Source organism: Sardina pilchardus, chromosome 14 (genome assembly GCF_963854185.1).
Source record: "Sardina pilchardus chromosome 14, fSarPil1.1, whole genome shotgun sequence".
In the NCBI taxonomy this organism is placed as follows: Eukaryota; Metazoa; Chordata; class Actinopteri; order Clupeiformes; family Clupeidae; genus Sardina; species Sardina pilchardus.
Genome location: NC_085007.1, coordinates 16,199,301 through 16,225,846, shown reverse-complemented (window position 1 = coordinate 16,225,846; position 26,546 = coordinate 16,199,301). Strand labels below are relative to the sequence as shown.

General features: G+C 46.7%; 1 protein-coding gene across 1 annotated transcript in view; it reads left to right on the top strand.

Moving 5' to 3' along the window:
• Positions 1–26,546, top strand: part of LOC134101268 (fibrillin-2-like) — an 86,752-nt gene that overhangs the window by 8,074 nt on the left and 52,132 nt on the right. The window contains 11 exon segments of the mRNA XM_062554870.1: positions 926–1,123; positions 7,418–7,543; positions 10,779–10,904; positions 16,877–17,029; positions 18,932–19,012; positions 19,390–19,632; positions 19,975–20,112; positions 22,527–22,646; positions 23,038–23,163; positions 24,270–24,392; positions 25,081–25,203. Of these exon segments, the coding sequence (XP_062410854.1) occupies positions 926–1,123; positions 7,418–7,543; positions 10,779–10,904; positions 16,877–17,029; positions 18,932–19,012; positions 19,390–19,632; positions 19,975–20,112; positions 22,527–22,646; positions 23,038–23,163; positions 24,270–24,392; positions 25,081–25,203 (1,557 nt within the window).

The window sequence follows — 26,546 nt, the reverse complement described above, 5'->3', positions numbered from 1 at the left end:
CTCTCTGCAGCTGTATTTACCGTTTTGCTCAGCAATTTACAACAGTCGCCGCAGATGTGCACGCTTTTCCAGGAGGCTAGCCCTTTATGAGGGTTTACTCGCGGAGGCCACAGGGATGATCCGCTCGAGGAGCTGAGGCATGGTTCAGTTAGGACGGGAGAGGGGGAGAAAAAAAGGGATTCCGCTGTACAAGCAAAGAGCCAGTCCAAAGGGGGGTATCCCAGGGTCCTAGGAATGGCGGGAATGATTTCTTAACTGCGAGCAATAACGCTCGTCACCACACTAAATCCGACTGCTTACATGCTTATTTGGAGTTTCATGATGTGTTTGTGGTGCTTTCCCCCGGGCTGCAGCCAGAGGCTTTTAAGTCAAATATTTATTCGCTCAAGTGGATACTCGGTGTTTGAAGGTCTCCTTTGGAGGGAGACGTTCATCTGAATGAAGTGTTTTGCTTCAAAATTGACTGCACATGCTGACTTTTCTTGTTTTGTTTTTGTTGCTAAGATATATAAAATAAGGGTTTTTAAATGATATCTTTTCTGATTTTGGAGTAATTTTTGAGAGCATAACTCTTGTCTAGTCAGAATTTATTTGGCTTGGCTAAAGTGCAAAACAATCACTCTTTCAATTGCAATCGATCCATATTGGAAATTGTTCTTTCAGACACCTCTTTTTGGATGCCAAAGTATGATATTTTCCTCTGTAATAGAGAGTTGTGCATAAACTGAATGTGTTATAAAAGGGGTCACAATGTTCTCACATTACAATGCTTCCCATTTTCAGACAAAAGGATATGTCCTTAGTCAATCATTTCTAATTCCTGTGTTTAGACATGATGAATCACTCAAAGTGTAGAAGTTGAACTCTAATGTCCAGTAAGGCCATCCACTAACCTGTACGGCTTCCAATTCTGTCACCCCGTAAGACTACCGCACAGGGCCCTGCTTCACCCAGGTCAACAACCAGATGTGCCAGGGCCAGGTGAGTGGCATCGTCTGCACCAAGACGCTGTGCTGTGCCACCGTGGGCCGAGCCTGGGGCCACCCGTGCGAGATGTGTCCAGCGCAGCCTCAGCCCTGCCGACGCGGCTTCATCCCCAACATCCGCACCGGGGCCTGCCAAGGTATGTGCCACCAACCATATCTCTCCCATATGTCGTAACAATACCTGCCACCAACCATATCTCTCCCATATGTCGTAACAATTCCTGCCACCAACCATATCCCTCCCATATGTCGTAACCATACCTGCCACCAACCATATCCCTCCCATATGTCGTAACCATACCTGCCACCAACCATATCCCTCCCATATGTCGTAACCATACCTGCCACCAACCATATCTCTCCCATATATCGTAACAATACCTGCCACCAACCATATCTCTCCCATATGTCGTAACAATACCCTGCTGATAATGTAAAATAACTTGTCACCTTCTTGTTGCAATGTTTTGTACTAATCCTTCAAGAACGAAATCAGTCCCTCAATCAATTTTTTGTGTAAATATTATGGAGCTCTTACTCAAAAGCAGCATCATCACCTACAATCATTCTGATAGTTTCCATAACCATAACACAATAACATAACATGATAATAATGTAGTAGAGTACATTTGTAACACTCTACCGTTACATACTGCAGTCTTTGGCTTCCATGCTTTTCACCGAGGAACCCAGGTGACAGGTCAGCAGACCTTTCACCATGTTCAAACGTTATCAGGCATAGATTGTAATTGGAAAGTTTACTTGAATTCAAGCTGTTCTTTCCAACTTTCCAAAATACATCACTTTGACAAAAGAGCACCTTAATTAATCCAAGCTGGGTAGCCTCTTACTCAAATATGCGTCAAAAATGATGTCCAAAACAGTCATTCCTGGTGAACTTTTCAAATGCAATGTTTTGCCTTGTTCCAAACAGCAGCCCTTATACCCAGCTCCAGTGTATAAGTATAATAAGTCTCTGATGCTACAAGGCATGTTTGCATAACGTTAATTGAATAAAATCACATTGATATCTTTAGATGTTTCTGCACAGCAGTTTTATGCAACTTGAAGAAACACACTCTCCGTGGCGATGCCTTATCCATCACTTGTTTGGATCTATGCGGTGACTAATGGCCCTTGCACATTGGTGCTGATGTGAGCGTGACGCACATCGCTTTCAACGTTCGATTACTCAGATTCTGTTGCTTTCAATACAATCCTGTACACCGCCGCCAAGCCCTATCGGCACCGCCGTGTAGTAGATTTCAATTCTTAGTATCATCCATCATTAATCGAATGCTTGTCAGGTGAAAACTCCGTTTCACGTCACGCTTGGGCTTGCGTCTCTACGCGGTGCGCTCACGAGCCACAGCGGTGCATCGTCCGTCCAGATAACTTGTGGAGACCTCAGTAGCCGCGTTTGTCCCCTCGCGACCCTGCGGCGCTTGCGCTCATCCCGTATGCATTCCCCACGCTGGGAGCCAGAGGGACAGGAAGTGAGCGAGGGGAGATTCAAAGAGGGCAGGCATAATAATACAGCCGCTCGAGTCCAGCTCCAGCTCCAGCTCCAGACGAAAGGGGAAGTGGAGCAGACATCCGTCCCGGTGCCATCAAGAGCGTCTCAGAATCGGGGATCAGAGCAGCGCGCCGAGAAACTGGGCAAGAAGACGACGTGAGGGCGGCCGTTAAGACCTGGCGGGGCGGGTGGGCGGGCGGGCGGGCAACACGGAGTGTGTGCGTGCTCCCCTTTTCCTGCGAAGGAGATGTGGAATTTGAGTTTAATACACTAGCGGCGTGTATGTGTGGGCCAGTGCCTGGCTTATGGGGCGGCTGGCCAAGGAAACCCGAAGTGTGTCTGGGCTGTCAAAGCCGCTCATGGCAGAGTCTCCCTGACGTGCCCGACTGCTGAGATGCCAAGGAGAAGAGGAGGAGGAGGAAGAGGAAGGGGGGGGGGGGGGGGTTTCTAGGACACACAGTATGATGGAATTGGGCGCTGTCAGATTTAACCAGTCGTTTGTTTTGCATCCCAGCAACACTGTTTTGTTGCAGGCAAAAAAAAAAGATCACAAAAGGCTAAACTTGAAGACTAAAACATACTGGTGGAATATAAATATTTCATAACAACATCACCAGCACAATCACATACAAGCAAGCAAGGAAAAGCAAGAGATTAAGAAGGAAAAACAAGAGATACAAAAATATGCAACAATTACTAAGCTGCAACACCATATTTGGTTGAATGAAATGTTTATGAATAGTACCAACATTAGTATTCCTAAAAGTATGAAGGGGAGAACAAAGTGAAGTCTATGGGGTCATTGTCTGTCACTTCCCTAACAGATCCCACTCAGTCACCAGTCAGAGCTGGCCTCCCTCCTCTGTCACAGACAGAGCAGATGCTTGAGAATGGTATGAGTGAGTTCCCCCACATTCCTCTTTGATCTTTCATCACTTACATGGTAGCGTGTGTGTGTGTGTGTGTGTGTGTGTGTGTGTGTGTGTGATGGGTGGTTGGCCTTTCTTGGCTGGAGGGACAGCTCTGTCTTGACTGATAAGGACTTTGTGAGCAGTGCCTATTTTCTTGTCTTGGCATAAGCCTTATATCTTTCTCTAAGGTTGTTATTTGGGACTGTGTGCTTGTTTTCTTTGTATATTTCAATGCTGGCGAAAATACTGGCCCTGAGGCTGTCTCTCTTTTATTTTTCACCATCGATCTGGGAGAATTGAATGATTCCAATTACTGCAGCTTAATGTTTCCTTAACTTTTATTCAACAAGAACTTCATTCAGAACTTCACTCTGATCTATAGCAATCTGTTTGGATTCAATCAGGATTAAATGACTTGTCACCATATGAGGTTCTCGCAATTTCACACTGCTTTACTGACCTGGTTTCAATTATTCTGGACGGCAAACACAAATATAATTGTTGTTGTTGTTGGACGCCCTTTTGTGCGGGCGGCGCGTCACCATCACAGACAAACGGCATTTTGTTTGTGGCCTAATTAAGCCCCTGAAAAGCACATCACATCAAACCACTCCGCAGCGAACAAGCTGTGATGGCCTTGCGATGAAGAAACGGCAAACACTGAGGCGTTTTCCAGCCGAGCAAAATGCCCCAATCAGTTCAAGACGCCGTCGATTTCTTTTCCCCAATTCCATATCTTCTTTATGGAGTGTGTCTCTGGAAACATTGACGGACAGTGAAGAAAGGGACTCTCCCTTCTATTTCTCCCGGTTTTCTGTTCTCCATTTCCTATCTCTCTTTCTGTCCCTCTTTCACTCACTCACGTACAAATCACACACGCACACACACACACACACACACACACACACACACACACACACACACACACACACACACACACACACACACACACGCACGCATCATCACACATCACACAGGCACGCACACGCATACACGTGCATGCACCACCCCTGGCTCTTAACACGCTGTTTTTGTCCTAATACTGCTTCCTCCTTCCCCCCACTCTCTTTTTCCCCTTTCAGTCTCGCCTCTCCAGTCCCCTCACTGCCAGTGCGAAGAGACTGACCAGATCTCTGATACCCCCCATACAGTCCAATGGCAGTCCTTCCAGTGGAGAGCATAGATGGTGGCTACACAACGCTGCCGTCAGCATACTGGAGCAATTTATCAAAGCTCAAACTTGTCTGGAAAGCCACTTTTTTTTTTTTTTTAATCCGCTGCCAGGCCTTATCACCGAAAAAACTGGCACCAACTCTCCATCTGGAATAACTTTGGGGTAATCTTTAGCATATTGGTGAGGGTTGACAAACAACACACAAAACAGACTGGGGGATCTGACGAGCTTTATTTACCTCCTAATTAGTGTTCAGGTGTAGCCATTCGGGCACGTTTCCTGCCCGAGTGAAATCACCGTTTGGCCAGACGCACAGGATGTGACCAACCTCTTTTTTTTTTTCATCAGGGCAAAAGGATAATTAGGTACACAATTAAATGTCTTAATTTTTTTTGGAAGTTTGAAGAGAAGTATGAATGTAGTCTTCTGTTGTGGTTGTGGCTGACCAGATTTTTAGAGAATGAATGTCTTGTAATCGTGTGTATGAACCATAGATAGGCGTATTCCGATGTTCACTTCTGCCAAATTGAAGTCTTGCCATGGAGAACTCAACTGACCCTGTTTCTGCTATTTTGGTACAATAGATGGGTCTTTGGTCAGATCCAGGCTGCTGATGTAATGTTAATATGTATCATAGTTGATATTTGTCAGTGCTGTCTAATTTAAAATGTGTGATTATTTAGTTCTAATGAAAGTATACCCGAGAGAGAGATTGAGAGGAGTGTAGAAGACCATAAATAGGCTTCTTAGCAAAAACCTTGAATAAAGTAGACAAAATAAAATAAAAAACGGTTCAAATAAAGAGGATAGCATTGCATTGCTTACTCCACATCTGATAGCACTGTATCACTACACAAAAAGCTGTAGCTCCTAAGCTCCACATGGATGAGATACAGACCTGCCAAACTCACAGCAGTTAGCAGAAGTTATCAGACGACGTAGTTACACAGTAAAGACCGACTGCATGTTGAACTTCATGATATGATGGGATGAGTGTTGGTGAGAAAGAGAATGACTTTTGTCATACCAGTACAATATATTAGAGGTCGAGTTTGAAAGAAGAGTGGAGAGGAAAACTCTTCAATTTCAGAAAGAGGGACAGTCAGTGAGTTCATGACTTATCGTTAAATAAGAAGATTTTGAAGTATGTTAAAGTTGCTTAAATTAAAAATAAATCACAATATGTCAGAACCACAAACAAGCCTGAATGTAGCACTGGAGTTCTGGGTGTTAACTGTTTCTGTGGTAACACTGCATTTTAGAAATTCCAAAAGAGAAAATTAAATCAAAAGAGCAAGAGAGAGAGAGAGAGAGAGAGATGAAAGGGGCCAGCATTTTTTTGTCTTGTGACCTCACCTCTTCCCCTCTCCCTCAGTCATCCTCCAGGAAAGAGAGAGGGAGAGAGAGAGGGAGGGAGGGAGAGAGAGAGAGCGAGAGAGGGAATGGCATTGGGCGTCATGGCTGCCAGGTCTGTGGGGTGAAGCTGAGTAAGAGATAGCACTTACTTGTGCACTCAGCCCCTCCCCTCCCCTCCCCTCCCCCCACTGGGCCTGTCCTGTTAGCGTTTGTACTGCTTCTGTGCTGTGTTCAAGCGCATGTGGACGTCCCCTGAAATCTAAATATTTTCATCCACAAATAACCGGGTGGATAACAAGAGACCCTCTTTGTTTTCCTTTCAGGTTGGAATTTTGAAAGTGAAGCTCAGATTCACATGCATTAAGCATGCCTTTCAATTTAAGGCACTGTTTTTTCTTTCGCACACAAGCACTCTCTCTTTCTCTCTCTCCCTCTCTCTCTCTCTCTCTCTCTCACACACGCACACACACACACGCACACACACAAACACACGCACACACGCGCACACACACACGCACACACACACGCACACAGACACAGACACACACACACACACACACACACACACTAACACACACACACACACTTCCACAACCCACTCCTTTTCTCTTTCTTGTTTCTTCTCTCTTTCTCTCCCTTCTCCCTTTCTCTCCTTGGCTCTGTTTCTCCACCCTCCTACAGTCAGTCACACAAGGGGCCCTTCTTTCCTCCGGGGTGTGGGCTGAGGGAGGATATATTAAAGCCCCTGTGAATGCCGCTTCTGTCCGCCGTCATATTGTCACTGTGGAGTGCCGGCTCCCTCTTGAAGTGGTGTCGGAGAAAAAATACCTGCTTCAGGAGGGGGGGGGCATGGCCCCTGTCCACAGGGACACAGGAAGTCACTCAGCCCACTGGATCACACTCCGCACACACACACACACACACACACACACACACACACACACACACACACACACACACACACACACACACACACACACACACACACAATTCCACCAAGACAACTCCGCATAAGCCACATAAAAGCATCATAACAGAACGATGTTACTGCTGGATTGGTTGAACATCGAGGTCCAGGTGTTTGTGTGAAACAAAGCAGTGATTTGCTGGTTATGAGTGAACTGCCTCTGTTAAATTTAGCAGCTCTCAACTCTTGTTTTATGTGCTTGGCAGGCCTGGGGAAGGAGAAGTAGAATTTTCCTACGCAGGGGCTGTTAAAATCATGAGCGTAATAGCGAAACGTAAGAGGAAAGTGCTGCAGGAAGCAAAAGTTTTTTGATGGTTTATTTTAAAAGGCAAAACAGGCTCATTTACACCCTACTCCGAAGCAAGCGTTGCACTGTAGCTTTTTTTTGCCATCCGTGTCTGTATTTATGTCACTTGGCCGACCGCTGTTGTGACATTAATGTGCCGCTGGCGCTAGATTCCAGATGTTGTCGTGATTGTTTATACGATCTTGTCTTTGTGTGCCCAGATGTTGACGAGTGCCAGGCCATCCCGGGGCTGTGCCAAGGAGGCAACTGCATTAACACTGTGGGCTCGTACGAGTGCAAGTGCCCAGCTGGTCATCGTCAGAACGAAGCCAATCAGAAGTGTGAAGGTGAGTGATCCAGGAGTAATATTTCATGATTACTACTTCAATTTGGGGCAGCCGTGGCCTACTGGTTAGGGCTTCGGGCTAGTAACCGGAGGGTTGCCGGTTCGATCCCCGACCAGTCCACGGCTGAAGTGCCCTTGAGCAAGGCACCTAACCCCTCCGGGTTGATGTGTGATTCACCTCACTGTGTTTTCACTGTGTGCTGTGTGTGTTCGCTAATTCGGTTAAATTGGGTTAAATGCAGAGAAACGAATTTCACGGGATCAAAAACGTATATATTCTATTCTATTCTATTCAATGGCAGGCAGTTGTAGAGGTAGAAATTCAGCCGGGACAGGTGTAGACTCTATACAAACTCCAGTGAACATCCCGATGATGCATCCATTTATAGACCTATAGTCCATGGGAATATATAGGTTACCCATATGAATATATGATAACAGAGACAAGACAAGGTGTTTACATATGTACTTGAACACCTTCGGTAATACAAAGTTATTAAGGCTTTGAAATGTTTACTAGCATGTCTTATAGTTGAGCACAGATGGTTATGGTAATGGGGTCCTTTCCATTTTCTAGAACATTGTTTGTATAACAGTAATGAGCATCATGGTGACTGAATCAAGGTACTATTGAGATCAAAGTAATCAAAGACTACCAGCCATGCAATGGCATAAGCTGTCATTTTGAAGAGGTTCAAATCAGATTAAGTCCAAACAAACAGGTCATCATCCCCACGTTGCCAGGATATGGCTGATGTTACCTGTGGGGAATGCACAGCTAAATCTTTTTGGAGGGGTGAAGAAGGGCTTTGAATGAGTATGTTGGTTTCATACACACAGCTGTCTGCTGACAGATGGTGGGTGTTTGGACCTGCTTTTTGGACTGTTATTAAAGGCATGGGAAAAAGCACCTGAAACATGCACGCACGCACGCGCACACACACACACACACACACACACACACACACACACACACACACACACACACATATAATTTTATGGTAAAAGTGGAGCATAGTACAAAATCAAAACCACTGGCCCAATCAAGAGGGCAAAACTGATTCTTGAAAGCTGAATGCAACATTAAATGGAATTTTAAGCCCACTTTGACTATAATTATCAATTATCTGTCCCAGTGAAAAGATCATCGAACTGATATTAAGACAGGTGGGAAATTTAATTTCTGCCAGAGCTAAATTCAGCTCATTTCACCCTGAGGCCCAGATATGACTAAACCATCGACATCACTTGTTCTGTTCAGACACTGACACTGACACGTCAGTGGTCGAGTGAAACAGCTTAGCCGCATTCCTCTTAGCAGCAGCCTGTCATTTCAACATTTTCTCTCACGCCAAACAGACAGCCTCACACCCAGATTTACTGTCTGTCTTCTTCTCCCAGGTCTGGAAAGCTCTGCACTGTCTAAAATAACCAGGTCTCGCACCTCCTGAAGCAGTCTTCCTGTACACTTCTGTTTGCCCTGCTAATTGCTAACTGCCATAATACCCCCTGTTAGCGTTAGCATCCATTATTAAGCCGAGTGTTTCCTTTCACTGGAATTTCACCCCTCTTGCTTCAGGGGGTCAATTTGCCAGACCAGACCGCACAATCTACCTGAAAATTATGTAATTGTAAACAATTATCCCATTGTCTTTACCTTATGAGTGACTCAGTGGTTTGTCACATATGCTAATTACAACCAAAATACTCAGTGCTTGGGCTGCTAGCACTAATCAGGTGAATAGGCCTAATCATAGGCCCCTCAAGCACTCTGTAGAGAGTGACTTGTGGGCCAGTTGGGTGAAGTTAGGCTATACTGTGTGATTTGAGCAAGCAAAGTCATGTCTTTGCTGTTGCATGAAGTTGAGTAGTTTTTCCATTTAGCCACTATTTTTGTCAAATATTCCCATTATAATACCACTGTGTCTATAGGCTACTGATTTTATTCAATACAGGCTTCTGTAAACACAATAAATCACATTTTAGATCTGAAACTCAAAGTAAGGGTAATTTGTCCTGAGTGACACAAACAGAACATTGGACTTTGAACATGAAACACCAATTTTGTCATTACAGTCATTAATCCCTAATCCTCCCTGTGACTAACATCTCCACAAACCAGAGTGAGTCAGCATAACATCAGTTCTGATCTGTTTGATAAGAACAGTGCGGTAGTTGTGGTTTTCTCTCAGTTTCGCACTCGGTAAGGCATTTGTCTTTTCTTTCGTTTCGGGGGAAATCCTGAGAGTGGCTAGTGCAACCTGTGGAGTTTACATAGCGCACACACACACACACACACACACACACACACACACACACACACACACACACACACACATACAGTACACACACACACACACACACACACGCACACACACACACACACACACACACACACACACACACACACAGACACACACACACACACACACACACACACTCTTGCACACACACACAGACTCGCACATTGAGTCCACTGTTCCACTAAGCAGGAGGTAAGACACTGTAAAAGGAAGCATTTACTCACCACTCATGGCAATGCTCCACCATCACCTACCTGATATTCCTCCCACATCTCCATGTGAAAGGCAAAGATGGATTAAATATATCCCGTGCACAAATGGCCTATTGCATTACATTTTGGTGGATAGGCAATTTGCGAGCATAATGTCTTGTCCTGTAGTGGCAAGAGGCAGCTTTGTTTATGTAGTATTTCACACAGGTATGTCCCTACAACCTCGACACTAGGTATACCATGTTGAGGAATTTGACACTTCATAAAACACAGTTTTTTCAAAAACACTTTTTCACAATGATGACATGAGTTACAATGAGCATGAATGACCGCATGAAGTGTCTCCATGGAAACTAAGCTTGCAATTTATGTAGGCAAACACTCTGTCAAGGGCCAAGTGACCAAGGGAATTTTGTAGCCTAATAAATAAACATAGTCACTGCAGGATTTTAAAATGGCCTACCTTAAAGCGAGCAAAATGCCAGTATCTCAGTAACAAGATAAGCGTTTATTTTTGTATGTCTCATCTTTTGTGTTTTTGTGATCAGTTGATTCATAGATAGGCTACATTTATAAGATTCAATTTGTTTTGCATTAAACATCGATTACAGTATAACTTAATTTTTGTGGAACAAGCCAATTTTTGTCTTGTCTTGAATGTTTTATGGCGTTAAGCGCAAATCCGTCTGACGCCAGTCTGCTGTGTGTTTGCGTTGGCCAGATGTGGACGAGTGTACGGTCATCCCACGCGTGTGCGACGGTGGCCGGTGCGTGAACACGGTGGGCAGCTACTCCTGTGTGTGCCCTGCCGGCCTGGTGCCCTCCGGAGACAAGACCCGCTGCCTCGGTAAGTCCGTCTGCCGCCACTCCCGTTTCCTCCCGTGACCCTCCAGGAACCGAGCAAAGCAGACAGTGCAGCAGTGTCCCCTATCAAAGGAATTTCAGTGGGTGTCTGAGAAATATTTTTATGGACAGCTAGCACTGAAAGACCTGCACGGACAGACGACTATCCTCAGCCTGAACCCCGGAACGTCAGTCTATCTTCCATCAGCGTAATAATCCGAACCGAAGTGTGTTATGCTGTCTAAACAAGCAGTTTAGTTCCTCTGTGTTCACAGTTGAACAGTTCAGCAGTTCCATGCGTTTGATAAGTGACAGGACAGGCCTGCAGCCTGTTCCTCTATCTACAATGCAAAGGCGGCATTCTTTCGGTATCTATTCGACACTTCAGTGCCAATCAGTGTTAGTATTTTTCCGTTGCAGTCAAATAAACTGTGGTTTGTCAGGGAGCAGATAAGGTAATTGTCAGTCTGGCAATGGCTGCAGATAGAGCATGGGGTGCGTGTTTGGTTTGTCGGTTCCCCCTGTTGTTTCAGGTGCAACGCGGGGCCTCATGACTGTGTTGTGCTGAGGGAGCAGCATGCAAACTCATCTGCAGGGCTCGGCTAATTAAATTCTATACAAACACTCCGTGGAAAGAGAGTCTTTGTTTCATTCATTCATCCAACACCCGGTAGTCAAAAGGTCCCTAGCCTATTTGGTTTCAGTCTTTCCTCTTTTCCTCGCCTTTGAATGGTATAGTAAGGTTGACATTGGACCAGGTATTTTTATAATCAGGCTTTATGTGTCAGGCTCTCCATTTGCATAGCTCTTATACAAAAGCATTGTTTATGTGCCTTTGAATGTGGCGAGACGTTTAGGTTTGTATTGTTTTTTATGACTATTACCGGTATGCTTATTTGTTAGCATGTAAGATATGTTCTCCTTAGGTAACAACATTGTTTCCACTAAATGGTCAAAGTTCACTCGCCTCTTTCTCACCAAGGATGCCAGGAATGTCATACGTGGCCCAAATAGCTCCTGTAGGATAGCAGAGAGAAAAAGGGGGTGTGGTGGGGGTGAGAGTGTGTGAAACCAGGTATCCCACCTCCAACCAGAACATCCATTTGGTAACGTGTGGTTTTGGGTGAAACCAGGTATCCCGCCTCCCACCAGGTACCCATTTGGTAACTTGTGGTTTGCTGGACGTCCGCCCCTTAATCTGTTTTCCCTGCTCTGTCTCTTCCCCAAACTCTCCCTTAGCCCTCTGGTCTTTCATGTAGATTAGAAGCCTGGCAGGGGACCCCTCTCTGCGTGTGTGTGTGTGTGTGTGTGTGTGTGTGTGTGTGTGTGTGTGTGTGTGTGTGTGTGTGTCTGGAGTTGGGGCAATTACAGACCAGCTCTCCAAGGTTTTACTGCCGGTCCCCTCATGCTGTTGCTGGGGCGGAAGCAAGCCTGGACAGGTGCAGAATGCTCTCCCCCAAAAGAGAGGAGAGACGAGAGACGAAAGGGAAGAGAGAGAGAGAGAGAGTGAGAGAGAGAGAGGAGGAGGGTGAGGGATAAAGAGAAGGACTGAGATGGTGAGGGAGAAAGACATAGCAGGAAAAATACTGAGCTCCAGGAGGTGAAAGAGATACAGAGAGAAGGAGAGAGAGAGAGAGAGAAGAGAGAAAGAGAGGAAGACTAAAAAGCACAAGGAAGTGCAGACAGATCACACAATGTCAGCAGCGCACGGCAGCTAGACCCCAACCTACAATTACCACCCAACAAGTGTCGCATTCCAGCCAGGGAGAGAAGAGAGGACCAGGGCAGAGGATGTGGTCTGGGAATCTCATAGAGAGAGAGAGAGAGAGAGAGAGAGAGAGAGAGAGAGAGAGAGAGGAATAGAGAGAGATGAAAAGAGGGAGGAGAAGAGAGAGAGGGAGAGGCACAGTTGAATAGAAAGAGGGAAGAAGTGAGGGAGAGAGAGGGATAGTTGGTAAAGGTGAAGTGTAGAGTGAGGTGGCTCCCTCAAGTCCCTCAGTCACATTCCACACACACACATCAGTCACTCAGCAGGGGGGAAGTAACTAATACACAGATGCGCCTCAAATGATTTTCACTGTCTGTCCAGACCACTAGAACACCAACACAGTGGTGCACAGATGGGGCTGTTCAAGTAGTCTGTGGAGGATATGAAAAGACATATTGACGTTTGCATATGTGAGGATGGGGACCGGAAAGGGTGAATGGTCTAGTGTGTGTCACATCAGGCTTCTGTGAGTGGCTTCTGTGCTGATCCATAGAGAGTGCAACCAAACAGCAATTTAAGTGACCACATAGGTGGTCAACGTGTGTGTGTGTGTGTGTGTGTGTGTGTGTGTGTGTGTGTGTGTGTGTGTGTGTGTGTGTGTGTGTGTGTGTGTGTGTGTGTGTGTGTGTGTGCGTGCGTGTGTGTGTGCGCGTGCATGCATGGCTCATTTACAATGGAGAAAGATGGAAAGATGATTTTCGGTTAGGACGTTATCCCAACATGGTGGCTGAGATGGTAAATAACGGGAGAGGGGGGGATAGTAGCCAGAGCCCAGGCATGTGGCCTGCTTGGCCGGCCTCCCTGTCCCTCCCTCCTGAGGCGAGATATTAACCGAGCAGCACGACCACGCTAACCAGCTCCAGAGATAGCAGCGAGCGAGGGGAGGGAGAGAACGAGGGAGGGAGGGAGGAAGAGAGAGTAGCAAAAAGTGGATAAAAAAGAGTGGATAAAAAAGACCCTGCCGAACCTTGCCAATGCCATTTAAAAAAAAAAAAAAAACTCCAACTCACACCCAGCTACCCCCTACCCACCTTCCCCCAACCCCTGCCAGTACAACAATAAGATAACGTTATTCGGAGCGCTAGGGTTTATTTTGGAGAGGGCCGTGCATGTGTAGACCTCCTGCCCAATCTCCCACTGTGCCTCGGTCCATTTGTTTTGGACGCGGTATCTGAGGGCTTTTTCTCCCTCTCAACATCAGATTGTAAATGACGATTGAGTAACACTGGTTTGGGAGCGTGGGCTCTACGAGGAACAACATGATAACAGAAATGGCTTCTTTGGAGGGCTGTAAAAAGCAATAGATTGGGAGATGTGTGATAGGGAAGGCCGAGAAGACAGATAAGGTGAACGTGAAATGGGGGAGACGCTGTTTTAAGCCGCAGTGTCAGTTTGCGGTTTGAGAGCACACAGAGTTCAATACCAGTATCAGTTCCCCCATTTGATCGTAACCACAACCACAAACACAACCTTAACATCAACAATTATCTTGTGGTCTGCTAGTGTGTGCCCCCCCTCCCTTTTTATACCAAAAAAGAAATCCTGACCCACCAGAGAAATCTCGTAGAGACATAGAGTCTCATGGAGTCCCTCTCCTTGGCTGCCGCCGGGACCCTGAAACCTGGCATGTCTTGAAGAAAGTTCCTGGCAAACAGCCCGACTGGGGAAACTGTCATCTGATAAAAAACTGTGCTGCACCCATGGCTGTACTTTCTCTCTCTTTCTAGTCATCCATCTCTCTTTCACTTTATCTCTCTCTCCCTCGCTCTCTCTTTTTCTCTCTCTCTCGCTGTCTCCCTTTCCCCCAGTCTCTCTCCCTCAATCTCTCCTTCCCTCCCTCTCTCTCTCTCGCTCGCTCTCTTTATGTAATATAACTTGAAACACTTCAGAATTAGCGTAACTAAAGGCTAAGTCTGCTGTGAAGCTGAGGAGGGTGAGACTCATCTTCCAGTGCTTAGCTCTCTTAGTGCGTGCTTCCTGCCTTGGCTTGTGCCTCTGAGGGGAAAAGACAGAGAGAGAGAGAGAGAAAACGAGAGGGAGGGAGGTAGAGAGAGAGACAGAGAGAGAGTGAGAGGGAGGGGGAGAGAGAGAGAGAGAGAGAGAGAGAGAGACTGGAGACTGGAAGCCGCCAGCCTTTCATGAGCTGCCCACAGAGCCACACGTGCAAACAGACCCTCTGGCTGCGGATGCTGGGGCAAGATGAGCGTCTTGGAAGGGCCTGCCTGACCTACATACTCTGTACTGTACTTCCCAACAATCTATCTCTCTCGCCCTCTCTCTCTCTCTCTCTCTCTATCTCTACCCTCTGTTATCCTGTCTCTTTCTCTTTTATCTCTCGCTCTCTTTCAATGCTCTCTTTCATTCTCCTTTATCATGTCTCTTTCTCCTGCTCTCTCTCCTTTGCTCTCTTCCTCTGCCTCTGTTTGTCTTTATTTCTTCTCTCATAATAATTCTCTCTAATAACTTCTATCTGTCTCTATGTTTCAACCTTGTTGTTTCTTGGTCCCACACTTGCTTACGTCTCTCTTGCTGTCCTTCTACCTCTTTTCCTCTGTCTCTCTCTCTCTCTCTCTCTCTCTCTCTCTCTCTCCCTCTCTCCCCCTCTCCCCCTCTCAGCCACCCTGCCGTTCACACCACACTGTGGAAATATGCAGGCCCATAAAGCCCTGTGTTGAGAGCTTCACTGGCTGCTCTCTCCCCCTCTCCTTCTCATATTCTCTCCAGTCCTCCTCTCTTCCGCTTTACTGTACTCTGCCTCTCCTTCTTTCCACTTCCTGCACTCGCAGAGATAGCGGGATGTTGGGAAGGGAGGAGTGAGGGAGGAGGTGTTGTGGAGGAGAGACTTGAGGAGGTGAAGAGAGGAGAAAAGAATGTAGTAAACTGAAATGAAAAGAGAGAGAGAGAGTTTCAGGGAAAAACAGACCAAGGTGATGGTAGAGCTAAGACAGTCTGACTGTGTGGGTATATACTATGTGTGTGTGTGTGTGTGTGTGTGTGTGTGTGTGTATGATGCACATAGAGAAAGTGTGTAAGAGGTATTAAGTGTGTGCATCTATGAATGAATGCCAAGATGTGTGTGGATATGTGTTTGTGTGTATGAGAGAGAGAGAGATTGTGTGTGTGTGTGTGGCATGCCATACATGTGTGTGTTCTGACCCAGGCTTGGTCATCAATGAATGAATGCTAAGATATGTGTGGATGTGTTTGTATGTATGAGAGAGAGAGAGAGAGAGAGAGAGAGAGTGTGTGTGTGTGTGTGTGTGTGTGCGCGCACATGTGTGTGTGGCATGCCATACATGTGTGTGTTGTGACCCGGGCCTGTGTGGACCCCTGCCCTCCGGTGTCTCCAACACAACTCTGAGAGATTTCACAGCTCTGTCTCAGCACGCACGCTCCTCTGGGGGGTGCCCACGGCCAAACGCCACACTCTCTGTTTTCACAACAAAACGCAAAGGCCGGGATGGGACCCCCCCTCCCCCCCCCCCCCCCCACACACACACACACACACACACACATCCCACACATCCCACACACACGCTCGACAAAAGAAGGGCCACCAGGCCAAACATGAGACAGAGGGGGGATTACAAGAGGTCAAATCACTTTGTGGTGAACCGCAAATCTGGATTTTGTCTGCGTCTTTCATGCCAGCTTTATTCTGCACTGTAACATTTTACTGTAGTGTTAAAAATGGGAGGTTTGACCTGAATGATTCCCATGTGTTGGTTTGGTGGTCCAACTGCTACTGCAGACAATTGTACATTTGATATAAAAAATCTTGTCCAAAATCTGGTTTTCTTCTGAATCATTTTAGTTTTGCAACAAGAGAAGAAATAGTCTGCATTCGGTTATGTAATCCATGATATCCAAGATATCTGTTTTAGTTGGCGTACTTGTTTCTTCATAGCAAACTATTGTAATATTTCTCTTTTTCCTTATATAATCTGCGTCTTTGTGTGTACAGTACATCAGGGCATGCATGTGCTGTGCGCGTGTGTGTGCGTGCGTGCGTGCGTGTGTGTGTGTGTTTATGTATGTGCATATGTATTTGCATGACACTCTATGTGCATATGTGTTTTTGCGTGTGCGCATGCATGTGTATATATGTGCATATGTATTTGCATGAGACTCAATGGGCATATGTGTTTGCTGATGTGTGCAAACAGTGCGTCTAATGTGTGTATATATATGTGTGTGTGTCCCCTCAGACCAGCACTCGGGCCTGTGCTTCTCTGGACTGCTGAGTGGCCGCTGCACCCAGGAGCTGCCGGGCCGCTTCAGTAAGGCCCAGTGCTGCTGCGATGCTGGACGCTGCTGGGCCAGAGGCAACCTGCCAGAGCTCTGCCCCGTCCCCGGCTCCGGTCAGTCCCCTCGCCACATGATTACACTCACACTTACCGTCTCACTACGCTTACACTTACCGTCTTTCACTTATTAAAGCAGCGCAAAGCATCTGATGTTGCCAATACGTACTTGGTATACTTGATATTGCACTATGTAATGTTGCTAATCGGGTACTGTAGGACCCATTTAGTTATTTTTTTGACAAACTAGGCACCGCCTTTGTGCTAAATGACATTGAATGTTGATACCAGGGTTGCTGCAATGATTCTGCCCCCCAACAATATAAAGTATTATCAGGGGGGCTCTCTGGGGGCCCCCTGTCAGTGATGGGCCCTTAGAATCGTCCCAACTTTCCCCCTCCTAGCGACGCCCCTGACACTAAGGGCCATAAATATCTATTCTGCCATGGTGTTGCTTTCATGTTTTTATCCAAAGCTACTTTCAGTGCTTTTAAATGAAGACTTCTCATATTTTTTAGAATAACGTTCTCCTTTATTCATATACATTTAGCCGACAGTTTTATCCTGCAAAGATTTGCAGAACTGGTACACACGTGTACCGTTACATTAGTTTGTCTGCTCCCAAATAGACGTCCTTGGTGCCTTTCTGTGCTACTGTAACTGAGCCACTGACTGGAGAAGAGAACAGGTTCACTCTGAGTAGGAGAGACTTACAGGTGCCTAGGTGGCCACAGCACTCAAACTACTCTTGCCTCGACCTACTGGCGTTTCAAACTTATGGTTCTGTGAAAAAGCCTCACGAATTGGATGGAATTGGAATTTCTGTTGGCAAAAGGAGACGTTTCTTCAGAGCTTCAGAGAGGAATTCTGATACCCTTGCTGAAAAACTGAAAACTTCTCTGGAGCGTGCTGCCAAAGAATTCTTAATCTATAAAGGGCCTTTCAAGAAGTGTTTCCAGGGAGAATCATAACAGAGAATTATGTGGGTCAATCTCAGTTAATCTGTAAGGGATCTAAATATGCCATGTGGCAATATGTAAAGTCACAAGTTCAACACAATAACATCTCTCTTATATGGCGGTTTAACTTAGTTCTCTGCTATTTGTATGTAGTTTAAACAATGAGCTTTTGTAAACTATGGCCCGACCACTAACCCACCAGCATTTTGTTTTCAAAGTAAAGGGGGTTTTCTGCACAAAGGCAATAGCAACTTTCAACATCTGTAAGACTTCTAAACATCAGCTCCACTACAACGCCCCCCCCTCCCATCCCCACCTGCCCATAGCGACCTCAGCTGCACCCAGCACCCGGCAGCTGCACAATATCTCCTATAAATAGCCAGCGGCGCTCTGCTCGTATACGCAGCAGATCCGACCAGCGTCTGTATGTTTTGGGCCTGCGCGTGTGTGTGTGTGTGTGTGTGTGTGTGTGTGTGTGTGACAGGCTGGTAAATGATGGCCCTGCTCTCCTTCTCTCCTCTCCTCTCCTTTCCTCGCTCATCCACTCCGCTCCACCCTGCTGTGTGTCTTGGTTATGTCAGCCATGCTCTGGCAGGCTGGCAGGCAGGCAGGCTGGGAGGCAGGCAAGGAGGCAGGCAGGCAGGCGGGTGGTTGATGGAGAAGGGGCCCTGGCACATTACCCATTTCCCCTGTTGGCACGCGCCCCAGAACTCTGGAGCTCATGGGATGGAGTGCCGGCTGGCTGGCTGATGGCAAAGGCAGACGGGCAGACAGGCAGGCGGGCGGGCAAGCAGGCAGTGCCTATGCCACCCACCCACCCACCTGCCTGCCCGCCCGCCCTTCCCCTCCGTTCTGAATCGCCCCCTCGGCCCCCTCCGTGGCACACGATCACTTGGCCTCGCCCCTCTGACCCATTTTCCCCTTCCATTGTGCTGCCATCCCCATGATCTGATTTAGGAGCCGCTTAATAAGTGTGCACCGCTGCTGTGGCGCTCGACAGGTCCTGGATCAGTTCTGTTCTGGACGGTAATGCAGGATAATGGGCTGGAATTCGAGGACCGCGCTGCCTGCATCAGCGCCGGTATCAGATATAAATAACCAGAAACATGTAAGGCAATAGAATGGTGGCTGGCGTTCCAGCCAATTAGATTCCAGCAGATTAACCAATAACGACCCATGCACACACTCAGACCAGTCATTTTTAAATCATCCATTTCAGGCCCATATAAGGACAAAGGGAATTCCATTCAGTAAATTGGAATTGCGTTCAATGCAACGTCATGTAATTTGATTTAACTTCAGTGGCATCACACTTGACATTTATTCAGCAGACACAAATGCTCAAATGATATTAACGGGGCCCCCAAAGCCACAGACCACTGCACTGCCCGACTGCGTGTGAGGTAGAAACCCGCCCTAGATACTGACTGGCCCTTTTGTGTTCCGACCCCTCCGCAGAGGCGCACCAGAGACTGTGTCAGGAGGGAGCTCCGGTGCGGCCGTACCCAGAGGGGGATCCAGTGATCGTGGGCGGCCGAGTGCCCTACCCCCAGGGCCCCAAAGAGTACGACCCCACGCTCAATGGCCGCAGGGTCAACGGAAATGGACACCCCTACCCCCAGACCCCGGTGAATGGGAACGGCCACAGGAGGCACCCCGTCAATGGCAATGGTCACCAAATACCCCAACAGTATGACTATGGTGAGTGGATATCTATTGAGCAGGACCAGGAAGTAGGCTATACCCATGATGATAATGTAACCTACGAAAAGCACACAGTCTCAACATTAAAGCAAAGGACCACCATCCTTGTCATTATGAAAACAATAAACTTACCAATGCTTCTTTTTATGTTGACATTATGCCATAGATTAGATGTCCCACAAAAAGTCTTGTGTTGTATCAGCCTGTCATCATCATACATCTGCGTTGTGTCTTTTATTTCTCTATGTATAGAAAGGCTGTCGTATGCATGTATGTAGTTAAGGTAATTGTACGGTGTCCCATAAGTCACACACTGTGCCACCTTCCCGTCTATCTCAGCGACTCTGAACCAGACAGTGGACTACTGCAGACAGGTGCCGAATCTGTGCATTAACGGACGCTGCATCTCTGTGGCGTCGAGCTACCGCTGCGAGTGTAACAAGGGCTACATGCAAGATGTCAGAGGAGACTGCATAGGTATGTTTTCTCATTGGGTCTGTTTACTTTCACAAAGCATCTGGTCTGAAAGACATGTCCTACTGCCTCCTATGAATCAGCCAAATTGTTTTGAAATGTAATATCCTGTTTTTGTAGTATTTTAGTTCTTCTCTCTTTGCATATTGAGTGTTGACATAACTCCTTTATCTTGAATCACAAGATGTAGACAACAAAGACGATGTTTTTTTTTTTTTCACGTCTTGCACTTGCTCAGTTAAGTACAAAGCAAGCCTAAGACCTTTGGCCATATGTCGAGCAGACATGGAAATAGTCGTCTTTTGAAGTGTATTTGCAGTGTAAGCAAACAGTAGTACAGTATAGACTACACACTCAAGCACACACAAACACACACACACACACACACACACACACACACACACACACACACACACACACACACACACACACACACACACACACACACACACACACACACACACACACACACACACACACACACACACACACACACACACACACACACACACACACACACACACACACACACACACACACACACACACACACACACACACACACACACACACACACACACACACACACACTGACAGATACACGCACCAGCCGTGGTGTACTGGTTAGCGCATCGGGCTTGTAACCGGAGGGTTGCCGGTTCGATCCCCGACCAATCCACCACGGCTGAAGTGCCCTTGAGCAAGGCACCTAACCCCTCACTGCTCCCCGAGCGCCGCTGGTTGGGCAGGCAGCTCACTGCTCTGGGTTGTGTGATTCACCTCACTGTGTGTTCACTGTGTGCTGTGTGTTCACTAATTCGGTTAAATTGGGTTAAATGCAGAGAACTGAATTTCCCTCACGGGATCAATAAAGTATATATTCTATTCTATTCTATTCTATTCACACAGACACACAGACAGACACACTCACACACACACACACACACACACACACACACACATAGACACACTGACAGACACACTCACACACACACACACACACACACAAAACACGTATCCACACACACACAGTGCTTGAAGTGGGCCGGAACGCAGCGGAACGCAGTTCCGGAACTTCTGTATTTTCGTCTTTTGAGTTCCGCCACTTTTTTCTGCGTTCCGGTACTTACTGAAACTGATCCGACGCAGTGACAGTCACAGTGGCCCGAGAATAGACAATATCACAAGACTCATGAAAGACTACATTACCCACGAGCCACAACAGTGCCCTATCACAGTGTTTCTCAATCTACCGGGCCGCGAGAAGATCACCATCGGGCCGCTGGCAAACCCTCTCTGCCCTCTTCAAGACGCACCATGCGGCCGCGGCCGCACCCATTCTTCTCGGTCATATTGCTGCGCTAGAAGATCGCACCGAAATAACAGGCATATCACATGAAACTGCATAACCTGACCTTTCCAATGGCACTAGCCGCTAGTTTCTATGATGAACGGTTCGCGAGATAATTGGCGTTGAAAAGTAGGCTACAGTTACCTACAAAAATGAATGGCACATGTAGTTCTGCGTCATACCCATTCTTCTCTGTGAAATATCTGACGATTTCGTTACTGCCCTATGGCAAACTACATATCAAAATAAACAGGATATCCTACTGATTCCAATGCTCTGTGTAATTAGCAGTAATCACGAGAAATCCTTTTTGGAAATAACATCAAATGTCTGCATTGTTTCATATCTCTCCATATCCCCACTTCAAAATAATTTATTTTTCATATCAGCAGTTGTATTCAGATCCCTGTTTGTCATATAGCCTTGGCAGATGCTTGAAATGCCATTTCAGGACCCACAATAGTAATAGAAAGAACACTTAAAAGTCACACTTACCCACTTGTTCTGACTTTTGACCTAATCTCTGTTCTTGGCCAGTTATTGTTAATTAAATCAATGTAACAAGTACCTACAGCCTATTTCACAGTTTTCTTCTTCTGGGCCTTCAGCCCAAAGGTTTCTGGTTCTAGGGCCCTTAGCCCAGTATATTGTTAGGCCTACAGGTGGCTATCACACTCTGGTTCGTGTTGTTTTAATGGTTTTCATATTCCATTTGTGAATTAGAAAAAAGTAAATTAGGCCTATAGGTTAGTGCTTGAAAAAAATATTAAATTAAAAAAGTTTTTCGACCAACACCTCCTAAAGACTTGATTTTTTTTCACCGTACAAATGTCAAATGTCGGAAATTAGAGTTCCTGCACTTATTTTTTCCCACTTCAAGCACTGCACACACACACACACACAGAGACACACATACACACACACACAGTCACATAATGTTCCACAGTGCTCAATACATCTGTATAGACAACACTCAAACACACACGCACGGACACACGCACGCACGCACGCACACACACATAATGTTCCACAGTGCTCAGTACATCTACAATTTGTGTTTCGGTCAGATTTTGACGAGTGTGCGTCGGACCCCTGCTCTAACGGCGACTGCGTCAACACCCCTGGCTCCTACTACTGCAAATGCCACGCAGGCTTCCTCAGGACCCCCACCAAGCAGACGTGCATAGGTGAGACTGGTCTCTCTCTAACTGCTGACACGAAAGCTGTCGTCAGCCAATTTCAGTTGCATTACACTGGATCTAATTACATAAATTCATCAGATGCTTCTTAAGAATGTCATTAAGTGTACTCTGAAGGTATGCATTTCATCATCATAACTATCGTCAAGAAAATTAACCCATATGCTAACATCTTGCTGAATGTGTTTGATACTATTTTGTTTTTATTAGTATCAGTTGTCACAGCTTAATGTTATACTTTTGCTATATTCTCTGAATATATGACTGTAACTAGAAACATGTTTTGACCAATGGACCTGACCCTTTGTTCTTTCCATGCCCTCCCGAGTCTGTGCAAGTTTTTTTTTTTACTGCAGTACTGACGTCATTTCCTCCGCAGACATCGACGAGTGCCTGCACAACGGGGTGCTGTGCAACAACGGGCGCTGCCTGAACACGGAGGGCACCTTCCAGTGCATCTGCAACGCAGGCTTCCAGCTCACCCCCGACAGAAGGAACTGCGTGGGTAAGATGCCTCCCCCACCCGCACCCCCACCCGCACCCCCTCCCGCACCCCTACCCGCACCCGCACCCCCACCCGCACCCCCTCCAACCCAACCTCAACACTAACCCCACTCCACCCCCACCCGCACCCCCTCCCGCACCCGCACCCCCGCCCGCACCCCCTCCAACCCAACCTCAACACTAACCCCACTCCACCCTCACATCACCCCCCCCCCCCCCCCCAACTCCACCTCCATCTCCACCTCACCACACTGCCAGGCATTCTCGAGAGCAGATGGATCTTGACTGCCATAAACTCCCACTCACACACCCGGGCCGTTGTAACATAAACGCTGATATACGAGACTGTATGGCGACGAGGCTGGTAGTCCGACTGTTAAAAAGACAAACGGCTCACTGCATCTGTGCAGCGTTGGAGGGAGGGGAGTCTCAGGAGCGGCCCGGTAGCCAAAGTATTCCATCAAACGCATTGAGTCACTGTTGCACCTGCACATTTAAGACGGGAAGCCACATTGCGGTTAGGTTGAAGGAAGGCTAGCCACAATGAGATAATGGAATTTTTATCGCAGCACACCAGATTTTAATATCCTAACTGGGCCGGATCCATTGATGTCATGATGTGTTGACAAGTGACCTTCCACCACATGTGTGAACCACAAGTGATGATGTGGTCCTCAAGCACCTTTGATAAAGATTTGTGTGAAGCAGATGGCCAGTTTCATGTACATGGATTAAGCCTAGGTACAGGATAAAAGCTTGTTTTTCAGTGGAGATTTTCACTTAAATTTTCAATCCACGTATGTGCCAACTGTGCCAGAGAGTAATTTTTTCTTTAAAGTATATTTTTGTGGGCTTTTTTGCCTTTATTCATAGGACAGTAGAGAGAGACAGGAAGCAAGTGGGAGAGAGAGATGGGGTGGGATCGGGAAATGACCGCTGGTTGGACTGTTGCACCACAGCGCCCCCAGAAAATTGATTTCAGTAGATGTTTTGTTTTTGTTTAAGCTGTACAGTATGCTTGTTTTTGAGTGAGTAGCCCAGACTCGGTGAGGGTCCATTGAGGACAGGTGAGAAGTTTGATACGATGTTGTGTGCTGTTTTCGCCAGACCATGACGAGTGCGCAACCACCAACATGTGTCTCAACGGCATGTGCATCAACGAGGACGGCAGCTTCAAGTGCATCTGCAAACCGGGATTCACGCTGGCCTCCAGTGGACGCTACTGCATAGGTCAGTCTCTCCACTCTCCTCTCCTCTTCTCTTCTCTTCTCTTCTCTTCTCTTCTCTTCTCTTCTCTCCTCTGCTCTCCTCTCCTCTCCTCTCCTCTCCTCTCCTCTCCTCTCCTCTCCTCTCTTCTCTTCTCTTCTCTCCTCTCCTCTCCTCTTCTCTTCTCTTCTCTTCTCTTCTCTTCTCTTCTCTTCTCTTCTCTTCTCTCCTCTCCTCTCTTCTCTCCTCCACTCCTCTCCTGTCTTCTCTTCTCCTCTCCTCTCCTCTCCTCTCGTCTCCTCTCATTCCCTCTCTCCTCTCCTCTCCTCTCCTCTCCTCTCCTCTCCTCTCTTCTCTTCTCTTCTCTTCTCCTATCCTCTCCTCTCCTCTCCTCTCCTCTTCTCCTCTCCTCTCCTCTTCTCTCCTCTCCTCTTCTCTCTCTTCTCATTCCTTCTCTTCTCTCCTCTCCTCTCCTCTCCTCTCTTCTCTTCTCTTCTCTCATCATTCCTTCTCCTTCCTATCCATCGCCTCTCATACAGTAGCTGCTCTTTTCTTATCCTCCCTCTCCCATCCTCCTCTTCTTTTCTCTGTTCTTCTCTTCTCTGACAGTTCATTGTGTATTTTTAAAGATTACAGATTTGGTGCTGATTTTCTCTCTCTCTCTCTTCTGTCCCCCTCTCTCTCTCTCTCTCCCTCTGTTTCTCTCTCTCAGATATTGATGAGTGCCAGACTCCAGGCATGTGTATGAACGGTCGCTGTGTGAACACCGATGGCTCCTTCCGCTGTGACTGTATGGCAGGGCTTGCTGTCAGCACGGATGGACGGTCTTGCGTAGGTAAGGAGGAACACTTATACACTCTCGACACACACTTATACACTCACAAAACGCATCCTTACACCCACAACTCACACACTCATAAACTCACTAAAACGCATGCACCCACAACCCACACACTCATATGCTCACAAAACACATACACTCACAACCCACACATTCATACACTCACAACACACACTCAGACACTCACAACACACACCCACAGTCACAACACACACACACACACACACACACACACACACACACACACACACACACACACACACACACACACATGTGCTCACTCAGACACAGACGGATACTCACAGATATTCAGCTAGTGTATCATATCCACATTCTGCAGAGTGTCCAGAAATCCCAGTGAGCAGCGGGTGAGTCGTCTGACTCTGAGCATATTTGTGTACACAACTGAAGCGTATACAAAACATACAGTAAATCTACACAGACATGCTCCTTAGCGAAAATGGGCTCTAAAGTGCTGGAAGGCCCTATTTGGTCGTGTAAATAACCGGAATGTGCTGGAATAAGGTACAGTAAGGATGCAACGCACATGCTAATTACAAACATTTGAAGTGTTCCACGCTTGAACATTCTTTGTAAAATTCCCTTTCTGTTTGTCTTCCCTCATCGTTCTTCATCCTTTCCTGTCTTTTTGTTCTTTCTCTCGCCCCATCTTTCTTTCTGTTCTTTTAAACTTGCACTTAGACTCACACACACTCTCTTCTCTCTGCCTTACACACACACACACACACACACACACACACACACACACTCACACACTCACACACACTCACACACACACACATACACACACACACACACCCTCAAGTTCATTCCTCTATTCTCTCTGTTTGTCACTCCAAACCTGTTTCGAATTTGTGTGTAAGGGCCAGCCAGTGATAGTGCCAAACTCCCTCTCTCTCTCTCTGTCTCTCTCTCTCTCTCCTCTCTCTCTCTCTCTCTCCTCTCTCTCTTTCTTTCACACAGACACACACACACAAGGTCAGTGAGTGAGTCAGAGGGAGAGAGACTTTCTAGTCCTCTTTTCTCCAGGGAGGTTTCAGGAAACTAATGATGTGTTCTCCTCCAGGAAATTATGTGTGTGTATGTGTGTGTGTGTGTGTGTGTGTGTGTGTGTGTATGCACACATACAGATCTGGGCTGTGAAATATCCGTTGACAACTTATTGATGTTATGCGTCACTGCTGAACAATAGGCACTTTATCTTTACAATAAGCTTTAGTGACCTTATAATTTAATCTTGTATTTGTCAAACATTGGTTTGGGAAATATGTTGTGTACTATGATTCAGTTTAAATTATAATCAAAATGTTCAACAG